This window comes from Echeneis naucrates, chromosome 6 (genome assembly GCF_900963305.1).
Source record: "Echeneis naucrates chromosome 6, fEcheNa1.1, whole genome shotgun sequence".
NCBI lineage: Eukaryota > Metazoa > Chordata > Actinopteri > Carangiformes > Echeneidae > Echeneis > Echeneis naucrates.
In genome coordinates this window covers 21,879,606-21,893,071 of record NC_042516.1, presented here as the reverse complement: position 1 = coordinate 21,893,071, position 13,466 = coordinate 21,879,606, and the positions used below count along the sequence as shown (strand labels likewise).

Here is a 13,466-nt window from a genome sequence, read left to right as displayed (position 1 = left end):
GACATTCGAGATGGTTTAACTTACTTCAACCATATTACTCTTCTATTTTTTTGAAAATTAAATGTAATTAACTGACTTCAAATCACGGTCAGATGTCATCCTCTGATAAAGTTATCCACTCTCAATGATAACCTGAACATATGTTCATGATGTGTAGACATTAAATCATTTCTTGGCACTTTCAGATTAATTTTGGTCTCATAAATATTAAGTTAAAAGATAAAACCTCATATCTGCACTTCTTTTTTTAATGCCATGTCAACCTTTAACAATTGTTCCACTGGCCACTGGGCGTATTGCTGCAAATGTTTCTCTTGGATGTCATTTAAAAATTTCCCAGATATCTGCCACCAGAGGACAACCTGGCTATTATTTTATTCTATTTTAGGTCAACACATGGGTGTTGTTCTTCCTGCAAAGCTTGTAAAATCTGTCCGTTGTTCTCTGGTCAGTGTCCCATCAAAATGAGGTCAAAATGCAAAACTGATGCCTTTTCCCCAGAATGCTCTGGTTTTATGTAAAGGAAGCGAAAGTTCATGTGAATTTAATTCAAATGTCTTATTTACCTGCACAGAGCAAAGCACACTATGCAAATTTGGTGGCTGGAGAGAAACCACAAGATGGTGATTTGCCTGATATGAGGTCCCACGGTTTGCAAAAGCGGTGCATTTATTGCCACAAACCCAAGCTTGTGCAAACAAAGCAGCAGCCAGTGTTTAAGTTATGAAGGAATTTGGGGAATCAGGCAAAATAAATAAATACAAAATAAAAAAAATCATGTCTGGCAAATGATGTGAAGCAGTTGTCAGTGTTGCACATGGACCAACCAGCTTTGAGTCAACAGCGACTGACACAAATAAATATCATTTTACTCAAAACGCTTATTTGTTTTGGAAACAATGAAGACGCCATAATTATCTTCCTGCATGGAGCTGTCACAACCTGATCTGGCTGACCCCCTTCTTGATGAGAGATGTAAGGCTGCATGATGGAAGACTTCCGTCTGCACTGATGGTGCACCTGGTTAGTCTTTTTTGGCAATTTTACATACAAGTGACACAAATTTGGATCTCATAAAAAAAAATGTCCACGCATTTCAAATGCAGATTTAAAATAGCCTTTTTGTAATAACATGAAAAAGCAGAGGAAGGAATTAGACCTACAAAAAAAAAGTTTGCTGGCTATGTCTGAGCTGAACTGCATTGTTCAAAGATTTGATAGATTTACTGCAATACTGCATGTCATGCTGCTTCATAATCAACAAAATGACAGCACTCAAGATGACTGACAGCGTGTAAGGTAAGAACAATTATGTGTCTAAACAGGGAGGCTATGAGAAACATGATTTGTGGATATAAAATGTAAAATTACACCAGTTGGATGGACTCTTTGCTTGCCTTTCACAATAATTTATTATAGAGATCCAAAATGTACAGAAACATTCCCAGCAGTCAATAGTGCAAAAGAATAAAAGAAAAGAATAGAATAGAAGGTTTAAGTACACGTACTTATATGAATTATTCTCCATTAGCATGTTCCCACGAACTTTAATTGATAGTTTGCATTTTATCTGACCTTTCAGATCCAATATCTTACATCCCTTTTCCAAGAAAGGAAAAAAAAAAAAAAAAAAACAATAAATCCGACAATGATGCACCCAAAAAGGTAAGTGCACTAAAAAATGGTAATTTTTGCCAAATAAATTAAATAAGCACAAAAAAGCAGGCTCACACTCGTCATTATAAATACAAAGGAAGAAAACACACACACAAACACAAAAAGTGAGTATACATATAGAGACATATATCCAATTTCTATTAACACACAAGAAAAAACACAGCAAATCACTCATTCAATCTGTCACTAAGTGCTTCATTACTTCCCAACATTGTGCCTTTTGAAACAGACATCTTTGACTTTATCTGTTGGGTTCATCCGTCTCTTTGTCTAGTTTTCTGGGTTCAGTCTTCCACTTCAGGGTCACATTGCTGTCTGAAATGTTCAACCTTTCGCTCAGCTGAGGAAGTAAAGGAAATATTATAATATTATATTATTATATTATTATTAAATATTATTATTAATAATATGGTTTGGTTTTTTTTTTGTCTTGTTTTAGTTTGAAAACAGCAGAAGGAAAAGCAGAATGTTGGAACTAATCCTAGAGTCTGATTTCTGAGAACTTGTTGATATTGAGATCTGATCTCTCTGATCTCTGACGCCCTAGGTCTATGTCTCATCCCAAGTGCTCAATGATCATGTGACGCTGATGGACAGACAGAAGTTAAGATAGTAAGTCCAGAGAATTAATTGTCTATTTATCGGAGGGAGTTTTACCTGCTGGAGAATCTGGATGTTAATGTCTGGATCTGAAAGGTCAGCAGAGGTCAGAAACTTCATGCTCACGGTGTGGATCCTCTTCACTGTCAAGTCTGGAAAATGAGACAAACATAAATCTACAAATCAATGAGGGAAATAATTATTGCATTGCTATTACAAAGACAAAAAGCATTCATGAGATTTTTCACCTTTGTAGCACCAGAAGAAACGTTTAATGTCACAGTTCCGATCAGCCCAATAACGTACTGAATTCTCTGCAACACAGTGCTGACCACCAAAGTTATCTGGCTCCAAAACCACCCAGTTTCTGAAGGAGCTGTTGCTCCTATCCGACCACCTCCATGGATTTCTGTAGAGGCCAATCCACACCCGAACGTTTGACAGCAATGACATCACATTGGTGTTTTCCTCAGCATCCTCGATCATAGCCAGGTCTTTGAAGTATGTCCTGCAGTAATCCTGGGCTTCCTTCCATGACGCTAGAATGGGAATTAAAGTGTATGTTTTTTGTCCTGGAGGATTTGTATCTACAACAGAAAGAGATTTAGGACAGTATCAGCAGTGACCTGCAGAAAAATATCTTTACTTTTGGAGCATCTTTTTGAAGCCAGGACTTCAGTGTGTCTGACTGTAAAGACTGAGAAGTCATTTACAGTTTTTGTATGTTGGTGTGAACCACAACCTGAAAAATCACCAAGTCCTGGGAACAAAAAAGTGAGTTCTATACAGGGAGAGACTCCTTCATGGGGGTAAAGACATTTCTTTTAGGGTTCGAATTAGAATTTAGTCAGTCAGCAAAATTGTGTTTAAAAAAAAAAAAAAAAATCTCACCGTTGTAACAAACAAATTGAAAACGTTCAGTGCAGCGCATGTCGATCCATTCTCCTTCTGGGCTAATTCGCACACAGTGCTGATTTGAACCTAAATTATTTGGCTCAGTAGGGGCCCAGTTCTGGAAGCCGTTTTCTGATGTTTCACTCGTTGCTGACCATCTCCAGGAGTTTTCATCTTTGCCCATAACTCCCTTCCAGGATTTTGGGTCATCGTGCAGCCCAATCCATGACCATGTGGTGGGCACACTTACGCTGTTCATCAATCTTAAGTCGTCGTTGCTTTCAATGCTCAAAAGATCAGTGTATTTCTCTCTGCAGTATTTCTGAGCGTCAGTCCAGGTCTTTGGCTGGTCAACATGATAGTAATCAATAAATCTCTTGTAAGAGTAGGAAGTGAGGCCGAATCCTAAAGGTTGGAGATAAAGATAAAGTCCAGTTGTCTGAATACAGTCTCAAGACTTTATTTGGCTTTACAGAAGAAAATGTTTGTTCACTTTTAGATTCCTCACTAAAATGTCCCTGCAGATTTAAGTAGCAGCACAGAAATATGTCATTACAGTAAAATTCTTTTGATTTTCATACATTCTGGTAAAATGTGCTTGAGCTGGGATGTAAAAAGGATGTTTTACTGTAACAGAAATGTAATTAATGAATTTAATTGAAATTAAATCTCACCGAAGAGGACAAATGTCAAAAGCTTTGAAAAGAGCATTCTTGATTTCACTGAGAAGCAAAAAGAGAAAGAAGTTAATATACTTCAAGTAACAGTTATTTTTTGGGACAGCAGATGTTAAAGTAAAAATCCACCTTAAATAATAACAGATACAAAACTGAAGTTATAGGTCCAATATATATTAAATATTGTTGGGATTTTGAAAGCATTTTTAAGAACATTAAATTTTATCTTATTTTCACTTGGAGACCGCAACCTTGTCAAAATTTACAATAATATAATAAATTATTGTTATTGTTTCCATGTGTAATATACATGGGAGGTTGATTAAACGTAGACAAAAGTTAAAAAATGTAATCATTGTGATAGTATAGGAGTTCAGATCATAGAAAAATATACTTACAATTAGAAGAAGCAACATTTGAACCAATCCTCAGCCGGATGGAGGAACAGTCAGCTCCGGTCTCTGGAAAGTAACAATTGCTTTGCTGAATATTGCAAACTCAATTTTAAATACCTCAGTGAGAAAAGGTAAGGCCTTCCATAACCATGATGTTTGGTAATCAAAACACTGGGCGCTAAATTGTATGTGACGGAATAAGAAATCATCACCCAAGTGAATTTTATTAAGTGGACAACCATCATTTACAGCTGAAGTGATTAATTTTAATATAAACAAATATTCGGCCATGACAGAGGAAAGGAGACTCTGTGATCAATTTATCATGCACTGGTTCACAACTAATCACATAAGACTCTCATTTTCTGGGTTGAATCTTCCACCTCAGTGTCACATCACTTCGTGAACTCTTGACCTAACTGACAGCGTAAATATATATATATATATATATATATTAAAAGGAAACAGTTTTATAATCAACATTTACAGAAAAGTAAATGTGCAATATGTTTATGTACAAATGGAGCCAGTTCTGTGATACAGTTTTTGGCTTTCATTCAAATAAACAAATGAGGAATCCCGCAGAGGTCACTTTGGTTTCTACATCATGGTAATCAACTATGCGTTAATGGTTTGATAGGTGGATAGTGAGAAGAAAAAAAATGTTCCATCACTGTTTACAATTATTTCATATTAGTTGCCTTTTATTTTGAACTCAACAAACATTCACAGGTAAAAGTCAGACGCTGGTATTTGGTGGAAAGCTAGTTTTCTCATTTTCATACACAAATGAGGAAACAAACAAAGGTCATTTAATCATGTTTCTTTAAAAACAAACACAGTGTGTTGAATGACGTCCTGTTGGAGATCAGCTCCATTTCCTCCAGTATCATGATGTGGCCAAATTTCCCATGTTTGACTTCCAGCATGCTTTTTCAGATTTGTTTCCCAAAAAGGAAGTTTAGTACTTTTAACCATTTTTTGTGGGACTTAAGGCAGTTTGTAAACTTTAATAGCAGTCTTTTCAGTCTTCATTTTTTCAATCCCCCCTCACAAAAATCCACAGCATGGCTTTTAATTAACTGTATGAATATGTGTCTAAAAACTATGTAAGAAAAGAAAAGATTGTGGTATTGAGGTCAGGCTACCAGCCTTAGAGACCCCCAGCTCTGTAGCGGTGTGTTGGAGTTTAACCTGATGAAAGGTTGTGTCCCGGCCCCTTTGGGTTGGGGAACGGGTCCTGACGGTGGCTGGTTCTTAGTGTGCCAGGCACACGCTCAGAGTACCCACCCTCCTTACTGGGGATACCAGTGCTCAATTTGGGAACTTCAACGCTCACGTGGGAAATGACAGCGTGAGCTGGAGGGCATGGATTGGGCGTAACTGTCTGCTTGATCTGAATTCAAATGGTGTCGTATCGGCTGATCTGCAGCTGTATGTTTTGGACAGAAGAGAGGAGCTGAATTGTCTCATGATCACCATCTGATGGTGGGTTGGATCAGTTGGAGGGGGTGGAGGTCTGACAGACCCTGCAGGACCAAACGAATATTGAGTTTCTGCTCAATACATCTGGCAGAGGACTCAGTCAGGTTGGTCTTCAACCCCCACCTTTGAAAACTGGTGGGAGGAAAAATATGTGGGTCTTTTTTTTTTCCCAGGTTGGGGAACGCCGGACCAGGTCTCTTCACACATGGATCCAGAGGGGGTGTTGGAGTTTGGCCAACCTGTACATGGGCTTTGTGGATCTGGAGAAGACTGTGTCCCTGTGGCAGGTGCTCTGGGAATAAGGGGTGAACGGCCCGCTGCTGCTACAGGTAAGTCAATCCCCGTACTGTTGGAGTCAGAATCTGGTTTGTGTTGCTGGCAGCAAGTGAAAACAGTGCCTGGCTCAGGCTGGACTCCCTCAGGGCTCCCCTTTGTCATCAGCACTGTTCATAATTTTATGGACAGAATTTCTTGGATTCAGATTGGGTTAGAGTAGCTAGACCCGTGTTTTAAAGCTGTCTTATGTCATAACTAAAATAAGGTCAAATGGAAGGAGAAAAATTAGCTAGGCTGCCTAAGGAGGCCCCTTCCTTAACAACCTGAGCTTGTAGGTGAGTCAGTGTCTTTTCCCACGAATAGACCACAGACAATAAAACCATGGCTAATGTGTGAGTGACAGACTGTTCCAGACTGCCTGATAATCAGGATCAAGTACAGAGTAGTTCAGATTCATCCCTCACTCCTCCGCAGCTCCACCTTCTCCCTTAAATCTTCTGGCTTGTGTAGTTAACATATCAATGAGAAAGTAAATGACATGAATGGCACAAGACACCAAACTGAACTCTGCATACTGAATTTATTAATCAGACAACCGTCATTTACAGCTGAAATGAAATAATTTAACTTTAAATAAATGGAAGAACAATGACATGGCAGAAGATTGATAACAATCAGCATTTCAATTTAGGCACATCAAGTTCAAATCCCTCACTTTTTCATGAGAGGCCTGTCAGTGAAGCATCCATTGATGAGCTTAACATTTAAATATACAAATGACTCAAATGACAAAGGTGACCTTGACTAGGATTAAGGTTTGGTCATGAAAACTAAAACATTTAGTCACTTTTGTAATCACAGATGAGCTCACTGTTCTAAAATTTAAATCTATGTGCCGTGTTAAACTTATATTTATATCTAAATAATATTGTGTATATATATACATATATATATATGTATATGCATATATATATAAGGTTGTTGGCTCCGTTCCCGGCCACTTTGGATGTTCTCCCTGTGCCTGCATGTGTTACTTCCTGGTACTCCAGTTTCCTCCCACCGTCCAAAGACATCATGTTTAGGTTATTTTGTGACCTTAAATTCTCTGTAGGTCTGAGTGTGAGTGGTTGTTGGTCTCTCTTTATCTCTGTGTGTTGGCCCTGTGATGGACTGACGACCTGTCCAGGTTGACCCTGCCCTCACCCAGAGTGAGCTGGGACTGGCCCCAGAAACAGATAAGTAGTAGATGAATGAATGAATGAATCATATTGTTCAGGAATTTTAATATTAGAAAATCTGATGAATGCCACATAAAAACAAACCAAACACAATATAATGCATTTAGCCAAAAGAAAGTTTCAATAATAATAATAATAATAATAATAATAATAATAATAATAATAATAATAGCAGCTAAACCTAATTTTTAAGTTCTGAACAAAGTCTTTATATTAATTCTTATGGGGTCACCAGACGTCACCGATTTTTCGCGGTAAAAGCTGTCCCCGAAAAGTCCCTCTTTTGAATGGGGGAGGAGAAAAAGGTTGCGCGCAGGTTTAAACTCTAGTTATTACGGTAGCCAGTTAATCTAATGTGCAACGGTTAATATGAGACTGCGCATGCGCGGCACCCGGAAACAAAATAGGCGGGCGGCAGAACCGTCTGCCGTTGGAGGCTTCGCTAACAGACAAACAAGATGAAGGCAACAAACCGGCCGCCGTTACGGTCAGTCGTTTATGAACTTATTTATTTGTTGAACTTGCAGTAGAGTTGGCTGTGTGTGGGGGAGGTAAGGGAGAAAAATGAGGATGATTTTGATACAGTGCGTCTGTTTATGTGAACTGAAGCTACAATGGTAACAATGCTAACAATGCTAACAATGCTAACCGCCAAAGTGTCTCTGCTGTTGGTGAAGGTGTAGATACTGATGGTGATGTTTAGATTACCAGGAGATGACAACAACATACTTTATTTTCTTTTTCGGAGCCAGAAGTGATTGTTTAAGAGGTTTGAACTTGAACTCGGGTCGGGACAACAAGTTTTAAAATTTATTATTAGCTACTCATTTTCTTTAATACGCATTGTCAAAATACATAAATAAGTAATTGTCCCTGTTATTTATTTATTAATGATTAGATTTTTTACCCCCATGTTGAAGGTGTCCCCCATTTCATTTCAGAAGTCTGCTCACCTTAAATTATTACAATTTATAAACCACAAACAATATGAAGAGACATGAATTATTAAGCATCACTGTGTGGCAATTAACTTGAATTCATTAATGTCCATTAAATTGTTAATGTTACAATTTGTGTAAATGTAACAGTTTTGTGTGCTAACCAGTAATCCAAACCCCAGATATTCAAAGGATTAATAAAGGACTAATACATTTTGAATTCAAAGCCATATATATATATATATATTTAAAGATGAAAATGTAAAACACACCACTTACCAAAGACGTGTGTGTGTGTGTGTGTGTGTGTGTGTGTGTGTGTATATATGAACACACAAGCATAAACACGGCAAATTACTCACTCAATCTGTCACTAAATGCTTCATTAGTTCCAAACATCATGCCTTTTGAAACTATATTAGAAAGAAACTGTGTCTCAATTAACTTTAATTGATGGAAAGGTATGATATGTAAAAATATGTTAAACAAAGCAAATACAAAACTCTATTAGAAACAGACATCTTTTACTTTATCTGTTGGGTTCATCCGTCTCTTTGTCTAGTTTTCTGGGTTCAGTCTTCCACTTCAGGGTCACATTGCTGTCTGAAATGTTGAACCTTTCGCTCAGCTGAGGAAGTAAAGGAAATATTATAATATTATATTATTATATTATTATAAATAATATGTTTTTTTTTGTTTGTTTGGTTTTTTTTTGTCTTGTTTTAGTTTGAAAACAGCAGAAGGAAAAGCAGAACATTGGAACTAATCCTAGAGTCTGATTTCTGAGAACTTGATATTGAGATCTGATCTCTCTGATCTCTGACGCCCTAGGTCTATGTCTCATCCCAAGTGCTCTATGATCATGTGACGCTGATGGACAGACAGAAGTTAAGATAGTAAGTCCAGAGAATTAATTGTCTATTTATCGGAGGGAGTTTTACCTGCTGGAGAATCTGGATGTTAATGTCTGGATCTGAAAGGTCAGCAGAGGTCAGAAACTTCATGCTCACGGTGTGGATCCTCTTCACTGTCAAGTCTGCAAAATGAGACAAACATAAATCTACAAATCAATGAGGGAAATAATTATTGCATTGTTATTACAAAGACAAAAAGCATTCATGAGATTTTTCACCTTTGTAGCACCAGAAGAAACGTTTAATGTCACAGTTCCGATCAGCCCAATAACGTACTGAATTCTCTGCAACACAGTGCTGACCACCAAAGTTATCTGGCTCCAAAACCCCCCAGTTTCTGAAGGAGCTGTTGCTCCTATCCGACCACCTCCATGGATTTCTGTAGAGGCCAATCCACACCCGAACGTTTGACAGCAATGACATCACATTGGTGTTTTCCTCAGTATCCTCGATCATAGCCAGGTCTTTTAAGTATGTCCTGCAGTAATCCTGGGCTTCCTTCCATGACGCTAGAATGGGAATTAAAGTGTATGTTTTTTGTCCTGGAGGATTTGTATCTACAACAGAAAGAGATTTAGGACAGTATCAGCAGTGACCTGCAGAAAAATATCTTAACTTTTGGAGCATCTTTTTGAAGCCAGGACTTCAGTGTGTCTGACTGTAAAGACTGAGAAGTCATTTACAGTTTTTGTATGTTGGTGTGAACCACAACCTGAAAAATAACACAAGGACACAAGTCCTGGGAACAAAAAATTTAGTTCTATACAGGGAGAGACTCCTTCATGGGGGTAAAGACATTTCTTTTAGGCTTCGAATTAGAATTTAGTCAGTCAGCAAAAATGTGTTTAAAAACAAACAAAAAAAAAAATCTCACCGTTGTAACAAACAAATTGAAGACGTTCAGTGCAGCGCCTGTCGATCCATTCTCCTTCTGGGCTAATTCGCACACAGTGCTGATTTGAACCAAAATTATTTGGTTCTGTAGGGGCCCAGTTCTGGAAGCCGTTTTCTGATGTTTCACCCGTTGCTGACCATCTCCAGGAGTTTTCATCTTTGCCCATAACTCCCTTCCAGGATTTTGGGTCATCGTGCAGCCCAATCCATGACCATGTGGTGGGCACACTTACGCTGTTCATCAATCTTAAGTCGTCGTTGCTTTCAATGCTCAAAAGATCAGTGTATTTCTCTCTGCAGTATTTCTGAGCGTCAGTCCAGGTCTTTGGCTGGTCAACATGATAGTAATCAATAAATCTCTTGTAAGAGTAGGAAGTGAGGCCGAATCCTAAAGGTTGGAGATAAAGATAAAGTCCAGTTGTCTGAATACAGTCTCAAGACTTTATTTGGCTTTACAGAAGAAAATGTTTGTTCACTTTTAGATTCCTCACTAAAATGTCCCTGCAGATTTAAGTAGCAGCACAGAAATACGTCATTACAGTAAAATTCTTTTGATTTTAATACATTCTGGTAAAATGTGCTTGAGCTGGGAATGTTTTACTGTTCAAATTAAAATTTAATTAACAGAAATGTAATTAATGAATTTAATTGAAATTAAATCTCACCGAAGAGGACAAATGTCAAAAGCTTTGAAAAGAGCATTCTTGATTTCACTGAGAAGCAAAAAGAGAAAGAAGTTAAAATACTTCAAGTAACAGTTATTTTTTGGGACAGCAGATGTTAAAGTAAAAATCCACCTTAAATAATAACAGATACAAAACTGAAGTTATAGGTCCAATATATATTAAATATTGTTGGGATTTTGAAAGCATTTTTAAGAACATTAAATTTTATCTTATTTTCACTTGGAGACCGCAACCTTGTCAAAATTTACAATAATATAATAAATTATTGTTATTGTTTCCATGTGTAATATACATGGGAGGTTGATTAAACGTAGACAAAAGTTAAAAAATGTAATAATTGTGATAGTATAGTAGTTCAGATCATAGAAAAATATACTTACAATTAGAAGAAGCAACATTTGAACCAATCCTCAGCTGGATGGAGGAACAGTCAGCTCCGGTCTCTGGAAAGTAACAATTGCTTTGCTGAATATTGCAAACTCAATTTTAAATACCTCAGTGAGAAAAGGTAAGGCCTTCCATAACCATGATGTTTGGTAATCAAAACACTGGGCACTAAATTGTATGTGACGGAATAAGAAATCATCACCCAAGTGAATTTTATTAAGTGGACAACCATCATTTACAGCTGAAGTGATTAATTTTAATATAAACAAATATTTGGCCATGATCGCTCAAAACAGAGGAAAGGAGACCCTGTGATCAATTTATCATATACTTGTTATGGTTCCCTAAGTTGTTCCTTTGGAGTTTACAGAAAACCATAGTTAATGACATTAAACAGCTTCATTTGTCTCATTCTCACCTTAATGTCTTCTTTCTTGTGACAACATAATATTGCAATATGACAAAAAAATATTAAATTCAGATCAGCAGGTAAACATCTGCTGAGTCAGCGAGACAGAGATGGAGCCAGGTCTGTGCTACTGTTTTTGTCCGGATTATAAACAAATGAGGAATCTAAAAGAGGCCTCTTTGCTTTCTTAATAATGATATTTAACAATGAATTAATGGTTTGATGGATAGATAATGTGAAAAGTAAAAAATGTGTGTTAGTTGTCTTTTATTTTGAACAACATTTCTGAACACATACACGTCAGGCCAGACACTGGTATTTTGTGAGAAGCTCATTTACTCATTTTCATACACAAATGAGGAACCAAACAAAGGTCATTTAATAGTTTTTCTTTCAACACAAACACAGTTTGACTGTAGAAGAAGTGTGTTAAATGACCTGCTGTTGGAGATCAGCTCCATTTCCTGCAACATCCAGAGCTGACCTAAACATTTAAATATGCAAATGATTCAAACGATAAAGGTGACCTTGATTAGGATTGAGGTTTCTGCTTTCAAAACAGAAACATTTAGTCACTTTTTGTAATCACAGATGAGCTCACAGGTCCACAATTTAAAGTTAGGTGCAATGTTTAACTTATTAGAGCCTTGGGGCCCTGAACAGAGTCAATGGACCGTTAAAGCAGTCCATTGTTACAGAAATCTATAGACTCTGATCAGAATATATTTCAGTTTGTGGCTTGGTCTTGATTGGTGGTCTGTGTACTTTCTCTACAGAATATGTATTTTTGGGCGGTGCAAATTATGAAAAGATTGCTAAAAAAAAAAAAAAAGAAAAGAAAGAATGAATGTCTGTTATGTTTGGTCGTGCCGAGTTTTGAGAAATTTTCATTTTGTAATAGGTGCGTATGGCGTCAAATGTTCAGAGCTTGATGGGTGTGAAGATTCACTAGAGTGGAAAGACGAGGTGAAAATTATCTTTAAATCAACCTGACGGCTGCTAGATTGACCATTTTGCCATCATAGTGCAGATTCTTGTCCTGTTTCAGACAACGTGTCTGTTTTAACAGTCGGACGAACAGAATGTGATCTGTCCATCTTCCATCTCTCCCTTTCGCTCCGATGCAGCTTCTCAGGAGAACGGTCGCTCTCTTGTCCTCATTTTAGGCTCCAAAAACCCCAAAAAGCACACACTGCTTCCAGAAATTGTTGTGCCGGTCACGATCTGCTCAGTTTTCTGATAAGAGTCACTGTTTTCACAGAAATGGCCTCAGTTTGAGCTCTCAGCCTCTGCCCTCAGGGCGTTGTCACGGCAACCCTGAGCTACAGGTGACAGCTGCAGGTGCAGACTGTTCTGATCTGAGAGCTGCTCATCAAATGACACAGACACACACAGAGACACTGACTGGCATATACAGAAGTACCCACTCACAGACAAACATGCACAATGACACAAACAGACACACATGGACACACACACCCAGACAGAGTTAAATCCATGTAGTTTACTCCATACAGAGACAGGTGTGTACGCACAAAAACACACACATGCAGACAAAAACTCAGAAGTGATTAAATCCTTGTAGTTGATTTTGCTCATAAATTACTTTAGCACAGACACACACTCTTTTTTTCAGTAAATATAGGATGCATCAATGAAACTTCACAACTGCTTCTTTTTTGCGCTGCATTAACAGTGTAAAATAGTTTCCACTGATGTTTCTTGATTGGGAATCAAAGCAAATAAATTCCCTTTTAGATTTTAGAACAAGTGTAATAGGCCTGAGCGAACACAATCTCTACTTTAAAAATATAGTTTTGCTTAAATATGAAAAATGAAATATTTTAATTCCACTTTGCACAAGCTGCTTGTTACTTTTGAATTGTCTAATGAGTGTTTTTGGTAATTATTATTTTTTAGTTAAACGAACCATCAGAAGAATTGTAGTTGTTGATCTCCATGACGAATGTAGCATCAGGAAGCTGCTGTGGTCCAC

At 37.5% G+C, this 13,466-nt stretch overlaps 2 protein-coding genes across 2 annotated transcripts; both read right to left on the bottom strand.

The window, feature by feature from the left end:
- Nucleotides 1-1,448: 1,448 nt before the first annotated feature.
- Nucleotides 1,449-4,322, bottom strand: LOC115045495 (macrophage mannose receptor 1-like). Its single transcript, XM_029505218.1, has 6 exons — nt 4,247-4,322; nt 3,846-3,893; nt 3,169-3,576; nt 2,526-2,864; nt 2,335-2,429; nt 1,449-2,017 (listed from the first exon to the last, which is right to left on the bottom strand). The coding sequence occupies exons 2-6, from the start codon at nt 3,880-3,882 to the stop codon at nt 1,919-1,921; spliced, it is 978 nt and encodes a 325-aa protein (XP_029361078.1). The 5' UTR covers nt 3,883-3,893; nt 4,247-4,322; the 3' UTR covers nt 1,449-1,918.
- A 2,855-nt stretch (nt 4,323-7,177) lies between these two features.
- Nucleotides 7,178-11,118, bottom strand: LOC115045365 (macrophage mannose receptor 1-like). The gene is made up of 6 exons (XM_029505011.1): nt 11,055-11,118; nt 10,654-10,701; nt 9,969-10,376; nt 9,313-9,651; nt 9,122-9,216; nt 7,178-8,808 (listed from the first exon to the last, which is right to left on the bottom strand). The coding sequence occupies exons 2-6, from the start codon at nt 10,688-10,690 to the stop codon at nt 8,710-8,712; spliced, it is 978 nt and encodes a 325-aa protein (XP_029360871.1). The 5' UTR covers nt 10,691-10,701; nt 11,055-11,118; the 3' UTR covers nt 7,178-8,709.
- Nucleotides 11,119-13,466: the final 2,348 nt, after the last annotated feature.